General features: G+C 40.8%; 2 protein-coding genes across 2 annotated transcripts in view; one reads left to right on the top strand and one right to left on the bottom strand.

Annotated features, from left to right (window-relative positions):
- Positions 1 to 3130: 3130 nt before the first annotated feature.
- aqp11 (aquaporin 11) lies at positions 3131 to 5147 on the bottom strand (the record flags this gene model as incomplete). Its single annotated transcript, XM_080024740.1, has 3 exons — positions 3131 to 3228; positions 3958 to 4074; positions 4553 to 5147. 3 exons carry the CDS (start codon positions 5145 to 5147, stop codon positions 3131 to 3133), a joined length of 810 nt encoding a protein of 269 aa, XP_079880866.1.
- Positions 5148 to 9956: 4809 nt separating this feature from the next.
- Positions 9957 to 15676, top strand: part of pak1 (p21 protein (Cdc42/Rac)-activated kinase 1) — a 49031-nt gene continuing 43311 nt past the window's right edge. The window contains exon 1 of the mRNA XM_080053532.1: positions 9957 to 10046. The gene's annotated coding sequence lies outside the window, so the exon portion shown is untranslated. The remainder of the gene's footprint in view (positions 10047 to 15676) is intronic.

Genomic DNA, 15676 nt, shown 5'->3' with positions numbered 1-15676 from the left:
AGACTCCATATCATTCTGAAATCAGCCTTACGTCGTGCAAATACAAGACAAATGTTGATATAACAGTGACAGATACAGTCATATGAAAAAGTTTGGGAACCCCTCTCAGCCGGCATTATAATTGACTCTGCTTTCACAAAAAAAATATTAAAGTGGTATGTCTTTAATTTACCAGGAACAGCTAAGTACTGGGATGTTTTCCAAACAAAGATTTTTTGAAAAGCAGTATTTGGTTGTATGAAATAAAATAAAATGTGAAAAACTGGCTGTGCAAAAATATGGGTACCCTTGTGGTTTTGTTGATTTTAATGCCTGTAACAGCATGTAAAACTGATGAATTTAAACACAAAGTTGGTTGGATTATGTTGTTAAGCCTTGAACCTCATAGAAATGTCTGTTTAATCATGAGAAAATGTATTTTAGGTGCCTAAATGCAAGTTGCACTTCTCTTTGACTCTGCTGAAGTGAGACAGAATGGGATCATCAAAACAGCTCCCAAAAGATCTGAAAAACAAAGATTGTTTATTGTCATGGTTTAGGGGAAGGCTTCAAGAAGCTTTCCCAAAGGTTTCAATTGTCAATTTCGACTGTAGGGAACGTTGTCAGGAAATGGAAGGACACAGGCACAGTGGCAGTTAAACCCAGGCATGGCAGACCACGAAAAAAACAGGAGCGGCATAGGTGGAGGATTGTGAGAATGGTTACACACAACCCACAGATCACCTCCAAAGACCTGCAAGAACATCTGGCTGCAGATTGTGTATCTGTACATCGTTCAACAATTCAGCGCAATTTGCACCAAAACATCTGCTTTTTATAAAGACCAAATAACTTAATTTTTGTCTCATCAGTCCAAAGCATTTTCTTCCAATATGAATCTGGCTTGTCTAAATGAGCTTTTGCATACTCCATGCAACTGTATCTGTGGCGTGGGCGCAGAAAGGGCTTCCTTCTCATCACCCGGCCATACAGATGTTTTGGTGCAAATTGCACTGAATTGTTGAACCATGTACAGATACACAATCTGCAGCCAGATGTTCTTGCAGGTCTTTGGAGGTGATCTTTGGGTTGTGTGCAACCATTCTCACAATCCGCCGCATATGCTGCTCTTGTACTTTTCTTGGTCTGCTAGACCTGGGTTTAACTGCAACTGTGCCTGTGTCCTTCCATTCCCTGACAACGTTCCTTACAGTAGAAATTGACAATTGAAACCTTTGGGAAAGCTTCTTTTAGCCTTCCCCTAAACCATGATAATGAATAATCTTTGTTTTTAAGATCTTTTGGGAGCAGTTGTGATGATCCCATTCTGTCTCACTTCAGCAGAGAGTCAAAGAGAAGTGCAACTTGCATTTAGGCACCTAAAATACATTTTCTCATGATTAAACAGACATTTCTATGAGGTTCAAGGCTTAACAACATAATCCAACCAACTTTGTGTTTAAATTCATCAGTTTTACATGCTGTTACAGGCATTAAAATCAACAAAACCACAAGGGTACCCATATTTTTGCACAGCCAGTTTTTCACATTTTATTTTATTTCATACAGCCAAATATCAAATCAAATCATCAAATCAAAATTTATTTATATAGCCCAATATCACAAATAGCAATTTGCCTCAGTGGGCTTTACAATCAAACACAATAAAAACACACAGTGTACACAGTAAAACAATCCACAAAAGATAAAAATGTCCATTGTGAAAATGTAGGTAGATTTCGATAAGATGTCCACTTCAGAAGCTGCTTTTCAAAAAATCTTTGTTTGGAAAACATCCCAGTACTTAGCTGTTCCTGGTAAATTAAAGACATACCACTTTTATATTTTTTTTTGTGAAAGCAGAGTCAATTATAATGCCGGCTGAGAGGGGTTCCCAAACTTTTTCATATGATTGTATCTGACATTTTTAGTGTTTGCAGAGATCTGATTAGCGTGTGACATGTGCTTTTGAGGTGCATAGTCGTCCTTTAAAAAATAAAATAAAAAGTGCATATCAGTGCTGTTGTTTCTCCGATGTTTGTTGACTGAAATCAGGAATAAATCTGTAAGAGCCTGAAATGTAACAACGACCCAAAATGTAATGAAGAAAATGTAATATCTGGTCAAAACGTAATAACTTTTTGCCCACTAACTTGGAGCCAGCAAGATATTAGTGTAGTGTAGTTTCAAAGTATGTTTTTACATTTTGGGCAAAATGTCCTTGTGTTTTGGGCTCAGTATTTTGCAGTGGTGTATAAAGTTATTACATGCTCAGAAAAGGTAAAGATATCTTAGAGGAAAATAACTCTGGTAGAAGTTAAAGTCACCCGTAAGAAATTCACTAGAGCAGGGGTTTTCAAAGTGTGAGAGAGTGAGCCCCCCCCCCTCAGAGAACAAATTTCAGCGGAGCCCCCCCTCCCCCCCAAAAAAAATCTAAATCCTTGTGTGTTTTGAAAGATCTTTTAATTATTTTACAAATGTAAACATATTTTTGAAACATTCTAAAAATTGTTGTGCGTTTTTTAAACACATTTTTTAATACATTTTAACATCTTAATCCAGTGTTTTAATCCTGCTTCCTTTAAGCATGGATAGTAGTGACTGAGTGTGCAGCGAAGTGAGGAAGATAGGCAGACAGACTTGCCCAAATTATTGACTAGTTAAATGTCATTCCACCCAGTGTTTTTTCGCTAGAGCCTCCGATGTCCTGCTGGAGGAAAATAGTAGCCAGTGGAGAACCAGACCCTCGTAGGATTTTCCATAAAAATATTAATTTAAAATAAAAAAAAGTGTATGCAGGGTCCTCTGGGTTGGGCTTGGTGCTATTTTTCTTTAACGAGACCTATTTCTCTGTAATATACTGAATGCATTTAAATGCAGTGAGAGGAACAAAGCAGAAGAAATCTTGTCCAGCTATGCCGTGATCTTAGTATAAAAAACACAAACTAAAAAAAAAAAAAAAAAAAAAGTGCCCGGGGGGGGGGGGGGGCATGTCTTACAGTAGCTTAGATTACATCTATCAAAAGTGCAAGCCAGGTATTATAATTAAATTAAGAATCAGAAGTAAAAGTACAAAGAAACGTTCTGTTGCGGACATAGTAGCTGCCGCAGCACCAGCTAATTAGACAGACAGTTGTTAGCGTGTTCAGTCTCATGCGGTCTTCTTGGCCTCTGAGGGGAGACGATGGAGAGAGTCTCTGGACAGCAGAGGAGGAAGTTTATCAAACAGCAGCACAGAGCTCATCATACCTGCAAACACACACCTCAAACTTTATATTCAACAAAGAAATATTTATCGCTTGGAAATGTTTAAAACACTTTTTACACCTTTAGAATAATTTCACAGTTTCATAAAAATTTGACAAAATGTACCTATAGTAAAAAATAACACCACAATTTGACCATGTTGTTGTTGTCTACACAAATGTTGAAATAAAAACACCTCAAAATCATCACACGGAGATACTACACTTTACAATAACTGTTTGTTCATGCTAAGTTAATGCTTTTAAGGGTTAGTTAATGTGTACTAAATGCCTATTAAGCATTAAGTAAGTATTATTACTTAGTTATTAGCGGTTGATTAATGCTTTGTTAACTAATGTGGCTACTATCGTAGTTTACCACCACCGGTATGACTGTGTGTGAACGAACTGAACCAGGAACCCTGTAAACGTCTTTGAGTGCCCCTAGACAATAAAGCGCTATATAAAACCTATCAATTATTATTATTATTATTATTATTAATGCTTAGTTAAGCATAAACTGAGCATACCAGTTAATGCTTAGTTTATGTTTTTTTTTTTGCATTTACTAAGCATTTTTAACAGTTAGTTCATGCTTAGTAAATGCTTAATAAGCCTTAATTAAGCATTAACTAACAGTTAATGTACCCTTATTGTAAAGTGTAACCATTCAAAGTACTATGACTTTTCAACACCTAAACATGTCTGTAAAGCCTCCATTAGCGGGTCCTACCGAGGAGCGGGCCCAGCCAGTAGACCAGGCAATACTCCAGGAAGGAGTTTCCACTGCACGGGAACTGTGTGGAGAAGGCCAACGCAGGGTTAAACACTGCTCCTGTCATGCAGCCACCTGGACACACACACACACACACACACACACACACACACAAATGTGTTGTAAATTGAAGAACTTCTGATGCGTTTAACTTGACAGCTGCTAAAATGCTGAATCTGAGACTAATGAGATTATATATCTAATTATAATAATAATCTTTGTTTGTATCCTATAGCAACACCCTAGAATGCAGCTCAAAGTGCTTTGCATGCATTAAAGGAAAACAATACGCTACAAATACAAGCAACTAAAAAACATAGGAAAAACAAAACATGAGTAACTGATAAAAAGTCATACAAATATGATGCACTAAATATGACAGAAGCAAACAACAATTATTCATTAATTTATTCAGGTCAATTTAAATCATTTTAAATTGATTTATATGAATGAATTAATAATAGCCTACATAACGCTGCAGCCTCAGTGTCCAACCCAACAGTGAACACCTGCAGTATTCACGTGATGTTCAGGGAAACAACAGAATGCCTACCTGCATACACCACTGTTGCGACGACAGCAGCTAGTGCGTGCACGCGGTACTTCTCCTCCACCGATCTCGTGTGCGTTATCGCCGTCTGAACCGCAAAGGCGCACGCGAGCTCCACCGCTGCAGCCTGGGGCAGTGGCGCGTGAATGGCGCTGACGCAACGGTAACCCATAGTAACCGAGCGGTGCAGTCCCGACAGCCCCATTCCCCAAACCACCGGGACGGCGGCGCGCGCAGCGGCAGCCGCGGCGAACTGACATGCGATCCTCCGCAGGGCACAGCCGCCCGGGAGCCTCGAATGGTACGCCTGTTCTAACGTACCGGAGGGGTTTCCTAAGGCCCCTCTGAAGGTGAGCCCGTGCGCCACGGCTGCCAGGTACGTCAAGGTGAGCGAGAGGCGGCGGTCGACCCCGCCCATCTCTGACAGCAGCTTCAGCTCGTGCGAGCAGCAGCACTGCTGGAAGGTGGACACGAGCTCCGCAGCGTACACACAGAGCCCGGTGTCCGCGAGGCTCCGGGTCAGAAGCCTGCGGGTTGCCTCACTCAGCAGGACGATCCCCGCGAGCACCGACAGAGACACCGCCACGTCTGCAGTCATGCTGCCGCGCTTCAGATAGACGCCGCTCCGCTCCGTGTGTGTGTGAAGCACCGACCCTATTAATGGATGCGAGCCGCTGGACCTCACGTTCTCCTGCCGCAGCTGCCGCTGCTGCGGTATCAAAGGGATGCGGGGAACCGGGAGCGGAAGTGACTGAGCGCCCCCTCCCTCTCTTCGGCCTCCTCTGTTCTGTCTTTCCCTTCCGGCTCCTCTCGCCCCCCTTCGGTTCCCTTTCTGCAGCTGGAAACTACCAGCAGGTCCCAGGACACTTGCTTTACCATTTCAGCCTCATGTGGAAATTGGTGTTTTGCTGCTCATGTGGTGCAAGACCCAGTTCATCTCCAGTTGCGCCCTGTGGGCCAATTAAAGTGTGAAGTACAAAATGTATTTTAAAGGTTTGGAACATCGAGGCCAGATGAAAATTACCTTTGGCTTATTCTAGCTATTTTAATCCATGTGCAGTGCCTTGCAAAAGTATTGATAGGCATACCCCTTGAAATTTTGTCAAGTTACAACCACACACGTACATTTATTTTATTGGGATTTCATGTGATAGACCAACAAAAAGTGGTGCATAATTGTAAAGTGGAATGAAAATGAAAAGTGGGTTTACATCTTGTTTTATAAATAAATAACTGAAAAGTGTGGCGTGCAAAAGTATTCAGCCCCCTGAGTCAATGCTTTGTAGAACCACCTATCACTGCAATTACAGCTGCAAATATATTGGGGTGTGTCTATACCAGCTTTGCACATCTACAGACTGACATTTATGCCCATTCTTCTTTGAAAAATAGCTCGAGCTTCATATTCAGAATCAAATTGGATGGAGAGCGTCTGTGAACAGCAATTTTCAAGTCTTTCCAGAGATTCTCAATTGTATTGAGGTCTAGACTTTGACTGGGCCTTTCTAACACATGACTATGCTTTGATCTAAACCATACCATAATAGATCTGGCTTTATGTCTAGGGTAGTTGTCCTGCTGGAAGGTGGACCTCTGCCCCAGTCTCAAATCGTTTGCAGACTGTAACAGGTTTTCTGCCCTGTATTTGGCTCTATCCATCTTCCCTTCAACTCTGACCAGCTTCCCTGTCCCTGCTGAAGAAAAGCACCCCCACCACCATGTTTCAAGGTGGGGATAAGGTGATGTGTAGTGTTACTTTCCGCCACACATTGCACATTTGCTGACTTTTGTTGTTTTTTTGTTGTTCTTAATTAATGCTTCAATGAAAACAAACCAATATAGCAGCAGCAGAGCCTTTAGTAGCAAAGTAAAGATGCTCGTGTACGCCGGGCAGACCCTCCACATGTCACGGCCTTAATTTGACGAAATGGTTAATTCTCTCTGTGTCCTCCCCCTTTCTGCCACATTTCACCTCTGTCCCTACAAACTGTCTATTGAAAAAAAAGCTATAAAAAAAAGTCAAAAATGTTTTGAGTAAGGGGGTGCCCATCTGAAAATCTTTCGAAACCACTCACCTCATTCCCAGTTTGGAGAGAGGTGCCTTAAGGGAGGAAAAGGAGAGTGATGCCACTGGCTCATAGGTGGTGCAGGGGCGTGTACCTATAAAGGTGAGCAGTTGCGATTAACCTATAATCATATTTTGCATATAATGATAGTACAAACTTAAATGTATATAGCGCCTTTTTCAAGGGACCCAAGGCTGATTTACAAAGTAGGACAGAACCAATGATATTTAACCTTTTGTCATAGACAGTGAGTATGTTAAGTAGAGCCTGCAGCGATGCTAGCAACTCTGAAGCTGCACTTTGGCCCAGTGGTGCTCTGAGCTAAATGATGATGGTGTCAGTTGAAGAGATAAACTATCAGATCAACCTCAGGGAAATATTAACATTAATATCTGTATCAAATGTTTGTTGTTGAGATATTTCACAGTTAAACCACAAACGTCAACCCAAATGGCTCCCACTTTAGATGTATGCTTATAGATTAGGGGGACTTGCACAAGACGGTTAAAAACCAAAACAAATGGTCCAAATAGAATCAACAGATGCAGAGATTTCCTTACATACTCTGGTTCATACTCAAGCTTCAAAACTGCTGGATCCTACATTTCCCATTATTATTACTACATTACTATATAGATATATCAAGCAGTATTGAGTTGATATTCCCTTCCGTAACTGTTCTGTTATATCTGTTACATATTTGAGTTTAATTTGAGATAATGTGAAGAAAAAGTGTGAATGTCTGAATGCAACACTTTTTAGTTCAGAATTTTTTTTCTAGATGAGTGCTACTGGTAATGACGGCATTAGAAACGTATCTTCATGTAGTATGCCCCTTTAATTTGTTCTAATAAGACTGTAACTCTAGAGGATACCCACTTGTTTTGTCTAACTCTAAATGATAAAGCTTCATAATTGGCAAAAAAATATATATACAGGTGAAACTCGAAAAATTAGAATATCGTGCAAAAGTTAATTTATTTCAGTAATTCAACTTTATAGGTGAAAATAATATCTTATACAGACTCATTACATACAAAGTGAGATATGTGAAGCCTTTATTTTTTATAATTGTGATTATTATGGCTTACAGTTTATAAAAACCCCAAATTCAAAATCTCAGAAAATTAGAATATTACATAAAATCAATAAAAAAAGGATTTTAAATACAGAAATGTCGGCCCTCTAGAAAGTATAATCATGCATATGGACTAAGTACTTGGTTTGGGCCCCTTTTGCATGAATTATTGCCTAAATGCGGCGTGGCATGGATGCTATCAGCCTGTGGCACTGCTGAGGTGTTATGGAAGCCCAGGTTGCTTTGATGTGGCCTTCAGCTCATCTGTATTGTTGGGTCTGGTGTGTATCATCTTCCTCTTGACAATAGTCCATAGTTTCTCTATGGAGTTCAGGTCAGGAGAGTTGTCTGGCCATTCATGCGGAGTAATACCATGGTCAGTCAACCAGTTACCAGTGCTTTATGGTACCGTGGGCAGGTGCCAAGTCTAGCTGGAAATGGAAATTGTCATCTCCATAAAGCTTGTCAACAGACAGAAGCATGAAGTGCTCTAAAATCTTCTGGTAGATGGCTGTGGTTACTTTGGACTTGATAACACAGTGGACCAACAGCAGCAGATGACATGATACCTCAAATCATCACTGATCCAAATTAAATGTTGCGTTTCATTTGGAAATCAAGGTTCCACAGTAGAGGAAGAGTGGAGGGGCACAAAATCCAAGGGGCTTGAAGACCACTGTCAAGTTTCAACAGTCAGTGATGATTTGAGGCACCATGTCATCTGATGGTGTTGGTCCACTGTGTTATCAAGTCCAAAGTCACCACAGCTGTCTACCAGGAGATTTTAGAGCAATTCATGCTTCTGTCTGTTGACAAGCTTTATGGAGATGCTGAATTACTTTTTCCAGCAAGACTTGACACCTGTCCACAGTGCCAAAACCACAAGTAACTGGTTGACTGACCATGGTATTACTGTGTTGATTGGCCAGACAACTCTCCTGACCTGAACCCAATAGAGAAACTATGGACTATTGTCAAGAGGAAGATGATACACACCAGACCCAACAATACAGACGAGAGGAAGGCCACTATCAAAGCAACCTGGGCTTCCATAACACCTCAGCAGTGCCACAGACTGATAGCATCAATGCCACACCGCATTTAGGCAATAATTTGTGCAAAAGGGGCCCAAACCAAGTACTTAGTACATATGCATGATTATGCTTTATAGAGGGCCGACATTTCTGTATTTAAAATCCTTTTTTTATTGATTTTATGTAATATTCTAATTTTCTGAGATTTTGAATTTGGGGTTTTCATAAGCTGTAAGCCATAATAATCACAATTATAACAAATAAAGGCTTGAAATATCTCAATTTGAATGTAATGAGTCTATATAATATATTAGTTTCACCATTTAGGTTGAATTACTGAAATAAATGAACTTTTGCACGATATTCTAATTTTTCGAGTTTCACCATATATCTTGGTTATTTTCTCTCACCACTAGATGTCGCTCTCTCATCATTGAACAAGAAGTCATACTACTTGCTGTAGTTTGGGCTGGCTTTGCGAGACTAAACAAGAAGCAATGCATGAATTCCAGTAGGATGCAATCATGTTGAGAAAAATGTATTTGGTTATTGTTTTGGTAGAATAAATACGTACATATATATTTAAGGTAACAAAGCAAGAGCGCATTTGAGGACACAGGCACTTTGAGGATATTTGTCTTGGGGAAATTTAGTTGAATAATGTTTACTAATTTTGAAGCAACTTCAACAACAAAATAAAGCATAACATAATATTGTATTTGATTTGATATATGTTCAATTCATGTACATTTAATTAGTTTTACCTGTTTGAGTATGCCGAGGTATAGATAGATAGATAGATAGATAGATAGATAGATAGATAGATAGATAGATAGATAGATAGATAGATAGATAGATAGATAGATAGATAGATAGATAGATAGATAAATAGATGGATTGATTGATAGACACTTACATTAAATGCAACGCCCTCATCTATGGCTTGAGGAAAAGTGGAATGTGTGACGTTTTTAAGGGGCTCTGAACGCCTCATCGGCGCTCGCTCTCGACCCGCCCCGGACTTTGAAACGGACATGCGCACCAGCCAATGTGCGGCGGGCGATGCTGACATGAACGCGCATAGGGGCGGGTGTTTCTGAGCAGCAGGCTTTTCTGTGCCTATCTAACAATAGCCTGGGATCCGCAAGTTTACTGTTAAAAAAAAATACCACCCCACCGAGCTAGGGAGGGCGACAGAGCAGAGCTGAGCCGAGAGGAGTGCACAGTTTGCCGAATACATGAGACGGCGTGTCGCGGTGTCGGAAATTGTCACCCAACACTCTGGGATTTTACAATTGCAACCGGACAAGTGGGTTGAGGTGAGTGAGCCTCTTGATTTTATTTATAAAGCTCATATTTAGCCAGCTCATCAGCCGTTCTCTAGCCAGGCATGGTGCATTGTGTATTAGCGGCTAATTTGCCTGTGAATACGAAGGGGTTAATGGATACTGTAGGCTGGGATCACACTATTATTCCCTCATTCTATTTTTCTGCATCCATGAATTAACGCCCCACGGACCCAGCAGGCCTGTCAGCCCCACATAGCGCCTCTGAGCCGGGCACGACGAGGTAATAACAGCCGGTGGTGGTGGATGGTGGTCAGATTATTGCTGTAGGTATTCACGCCGGTTTCCTCCCAGTTGTAGCTACACGCTGGCTGTGATAACATGGGGGTTTCTATACAGGCGGACTGATAACACGATAGGAGCGCGTCAAATGAATGAATGAGTTAATCAATGAATTAAGATCCTGTCAGTTTCCTCTTCCCCATCTCTGAAATCTACCTCAAAGGATAGGATACCTCTGACGTGATTCATCAGAAAGTCCATGCCGTGCCCAAAACCCAAGAATAGACAGACTCACTGATGTCCTCTCTTTCACGCTGGTTTAAAGTTTATTTAGACGAGTTCTATTGACTTTACAGTGACCTCATTGTGCTCCCCTGCAGCGTCACATCACCTGCTCTGTCTGTAATTGCTGTAAACTTTCTTGTAGTGTGTGCGTGTGCGAGTGTGTCTGTGTGCGCGCGCGCGTACGTGTGTTGCGTGCGCAGTAATCTGTGTGTGAAATGCACGGCGGCTCTTGTTTCCACATGGCTCAGCAGAAATGACTGCGCTGCTGGTGTTCCTTCAGAGTGGAGTTGGTTATTATGTGCCAGTAGATATTTGAGGGTTTAAGAAAGTGACGTTTATCTGTTGCATTGTTTAGACAGGCAGACACGTGCTCTACTCTAATTTGGCCCTTTTTAAAATCATCATAGCGAGTTATTTCCCTACTCATTGCTGCATATTAAAGGTGGAGTCAGTGATTCTGGAGAAGGCTTGCAAATCACTTTTTGTCGAAATCAGTGAATATCTCCCAAAGATCCGCCACCTGTCTGTACTATGTTTGCGCTGAAAAAAAAATGTTGCTTACTAAATGGTGGGCCCCCTTTGTTCCCATACCCTTTGTTTACATACCAGTTTACAGAGCTTAGGCTGTGTAGAAGGCGCTAGGCACTCTTTTTTCAGCACACATAGTATGGACAGGTTTAGTGGATACCAAAGTAAAATTAACTGATTTTGAAAAAAGTGATTTTGACAACAAGCATTCTCCAGAATCGCTGACTCCATCTTTAACCCTTCACATTCTGCCTCAATGTTCTACTCAGCTGGATAAATAAACGTATTTCTGTGCGTTTGGCTGTCGTTGCCCTTTGCTCTGTGTTAAAAAAAGTTTTCTTTTGATCTGAGTGCACAGATTAATGAAAGAGCTGTGAGTGTAGAGCCGATTAAAAGTGTTGGTGACATATTTACCAAATTAAGCACACATTCAGTTCGCATAATAATATGTAATGTCCACTTCCCTTATGTGCTAGATGTATTTTTTTATCTTGACGTTCACACCTGGCTGTATGACAGAGAGGGCGTCATTTGAAATAGGTTGAATGACGGTGATTTTTATTCCAGCTGCATAAGAAAACATATCTTCTTGTGACTGATATTGCAATTGCAATATGATTTTTGATATTAGAGGGAAGGTTCACTTTCACTTCATTATTCTCATTTTTTAATGAAAACTTTTGTGGGAATCTGTACGAAACAAAGATGGTATTTGAAGTCTGTAGAACAGGATGTGTAGGCACGATAATTGCAACTATTTTGTTAATGTTTACTGCATTTATTTGTTGAAATTCATTTTTACATTTTGAACATGTGCCTGGGACTTAAAGTTGCTACAAGGAACTTTTAAATATTTCTGAAAGAGTTTAATTTTGCCACTGATATAATCATAAATGACATGTAACAGCAAACGAGACCATCAGTGCAAAGAATGCTATTTTGATATAGTTTTTCTTAATGCCTTTGTCATGGGTATGCTCTCCGAGGAACAACAGCTGGCGTAGTAAAACACTACCGCTCTTGTGCAAAGGGGCCGCTAGAATGAACACAAACTGAAAGTTCCTTGAAGCACCTTTTAATATTTTCATTGCCACTGACTTCACTGCTGATGTAATTGTTGTCTCATGGACCAGACAACCTGCCTGAGTCACACTATCACATGTTTCCGTATTCACACGGAGGGAAAGTGAAACAGACTTCCTGGTTTTGGCCCTTTGGACCCATGGGTTATTATGGTCTACGGTTAAAGGGCAGTGGTGGCAAAGGGGTTGCCATGGGGATCTGGGTGTGGCCAATGGAACGGTTTATGAGGCCGACCGGTTGTCACTTTGACACCTCAGCAAGATGACAGAGGCGGGCAAGAGTTAATTACCCATTTGGCCCCCGGTGCTTTAGGCTTAGTTCCTTCAGGAGAACCAGGACTGTGTGTGTGTGCGCGCGTGTGTGCGCGTGCGCGCGTGTGCGCGTGTGCGTGTGTGCGTGTGCGTGTGTGCGTGTGTGTGTGTGTGTGTGTGTGTGTGTGTGTGGGGCCACTGTTTAGTCTTTATCTCACCTGTTATTGAAGTTGTTTTTAAACCCTAATGCTCTGAGTGAATTAGACCTGCTGACCCACATCACCAGCTACTTAGTGCCAGTTGGACACAGTGCACTTAATTTCTTTATTATTTCAATAATTTACTTGATTTTTGCAATTTAGATGAGAAAAATCTGTTGTTATTTAACAGTGTTTTAATGAGTTTTTACACAGATTAAACAAACCTGAGTTAAGATGTTAATGAGCTTTAGAGGTGCTGTATGCAGCTTTTGTTACAACTGGACAGGGGCATGCTAGCTGTTTCCTACTGTTCCAAGTCTTTGTGTTAAGCTATGCTAATTCCTGCTAAAACATAATGAGTATATTTCCTTCAATGGTGTATTGGTGCAGTGTTGCTGGTGAAGAGGGAGATTGATCATGAGGCTTTACCCAACCAGCTTGCTTAGTTTCAAATTCTAAAATTATTTATGTGACATAATGAGCTGCAATTATCAAATACATCTGTTCACTGGCCGATTTCTACAATCGATAATGAACTAAACCAAAAGTGGTCTTGGCTTGTTCAGCAGCCAGAGTCCTGCCAGCAGCTGAATAATGGATAGTGTGTCTGCATGGAGTTTGTGCGCATGGCGTGTAGACGAACACCGACAGCACAAAACTCTCATCTTCTCCATTAAGGCTAGAGATGCAACGATCAAATGTTTTTCAGTATGATCCCATTCCGATATCTGGGTTTCCGATACCGATACGGTCCGATATCATAATTATTATACATTTCTTTGTTGATGGTGATTTTATGTTAGGTTAGGAAGGATATAAACAACACAGCAATACTAATTTAAAAGAGCAACAAATGTACAAAATGTTTAAAGGTAGTATCTATACTCTACTTTATATTAGGAGTTTATTTATTTCAACTTTTATTTTTACTTTACTACATTTTAAAGGTGCTCCTAGGAACTGCGGAGTGTGGAAAGAGAATGCTGAAATCGCTGAGATGAGAGGAAGAGCTTCCCGAAAATCGACATGGTTTTTTGTGCTGTGATTCGTGTCAGGTTGCTCTTTAGGAGTCATTAATGAGAAATTAAGACCAGAAAAGTAGTAATAATAGGAGATCTTTAAGACATTATTTAAAAGTTCCCCGCTGCACCTTTAACTAGAAAGTACTCGCTACAAGACATTTGAATTATAAATGTCTCATGATATTGTATGATTCTGGACTGAATTTATTCATGTGCGAACAAAATGTAAAGATGTGTGTCTGTGTGTGAGGGGGCTGAAATATTCCACTTGACTAGCCCGGCTTCATTTAGGAGTCTGTTTGATTAGCGAACAGTGGAGCAAGGAGCTTTTACAGGGATAACATCAGTGTAATTCAATCGCTTTCTGTCAGCACTGATCCGTCTGAGCGTCTGTGCTGCAGTCACAAGCGCTTACTGTCTGTTGTTAGCATGGGCCGATATATCTAGTCTCATTGTATACCGCGGTTTGAAAACTGCTATTATTTTCCATCATACCTTTCTAAGATATTATAATTTTTACAGATCAGATCTTGAACACATCACAATGTTAATCCAGTGTGTGTGTGTGTGTGTCTGTGTCCGGAGACCATATGCTGGAGGAGCCACTCATTGCCACTCATTGCGACCAGCCACACCTTCTGGGAAAAAACACACACTCACACATTCCTTTACTGTTAATCTACCCTGTGCCAGTATCACATGAAATGTGAGCATAAAAGTAGGTCTGACTCTCACTCTGGTGTATAGAGGAAGGCTGTGTTGTGCAGTCTAATCTATGACTGACCAAGTGTGTGTGTGTGTGTGTCTGAATATTTCAGGGCTGAAGTATTGCATTCACACCCTGCAGCCCTGCTTCCATAGAGAGACACTGTGTGTGTGTGTGTGTGTTTGTGTTTGTGTGTGTGTGTGTGTGTGTGTGTGTGTGTGTGTGTGTGTGTGTGTGTGTGTGTGTGTGTGTGTGTGTGTGTGTGTGTGTGTGTGTGTGTGTGTGTGTGTGTGTGTGTGTGTGTGTGTGTGTGTGTGTGTGTGTGTGTGTGTGTGTGTGTGTGTGTGTGTGTGTGTGTATGGGTGTGTTGGGTGTATTTTTTGGGGTGTGTGATTGGGAATTACATCATAATCATCTGCTGGGAGATGAACACATGATTGAGGTGACCCTGCCTCGGCTAACAGTGTTTCACAAACAAACACGCATGCACACACGCACACACACACACACATGCACGCACGCACACACACACACAAACAGGGACAAGGTGAACAGGTTCATACAGAGTGTTTGAATATCTGTGTTTGTGATAATCATTTGATCTAAATACACAGGCCCTCTACAACTAACCTTTGTTTCTACTATATTTCAGGCTTCAAACAATCACTGCAGTATCCAGTACTGGGCTTTAATGAATGAGCTGTTTAATGGAACAATACCAATATCAATATCAATTTCATTATCAATTTCATACAGGTTTTTGTAACCACATTGAAGCTATTATACTGTATATGCAAACTAAAGGGTCTATTTGCATATTTTACAGAGAGAAGACAGATGTAACTAGACAACTTACCGACATTTTTGTTGCACATTTTATCCATGTGTCTCAACATTCTATTTATGGGATGGTCTTGACTAGTATCAACTCAAATGCTTTTCTAAATATAATACATCCACTAGTTTTAACTATTTCTTGGACACCTTTATAACAAGCAGATAATATAAGTAAATGATCTTGAATATGTTCAGCAACAACATTTCATTTATTTTTCTTAGTCAGTCTCAGTGCTTTCTCAGTTGGAAGGAAACGGAGCTCCAATATCATCAGATTTTCAAATGCCAACATCATGATGTCATTTTTAGAGATATCGCCCAGCCTCTGGTGACTGCAATACACTTCCAAATATTCACTGATAGAAAGGCAGAAACTGTGCTCTCTCTCGCTCCCTCTCTCTTTCTCCCTCCCTCCCTCTCTTCTTTCCCTCTCCCTCTCTCTCTTTTCCCCCCTGTACTTACTCATCCC

This window comes from Ammodytes marinus (genome assembly GCF_949987685.1).
Source record: "Ammodytes marinus genome assembly, chromosome: 3".
In the NCBI taxonomy this organism is placed as follows: domain Eukaryota; kingdom Metazoa; phylum Chordata; class Actinopteri; order Uranoscopiformes; family Ammodytidae; genus Ammodytes; species Ammodytes marinus.
Note: the sequence above shows the minus strand (reverse complement) of the source record. Positions and strands in the feature narration are given on the sequence as shown.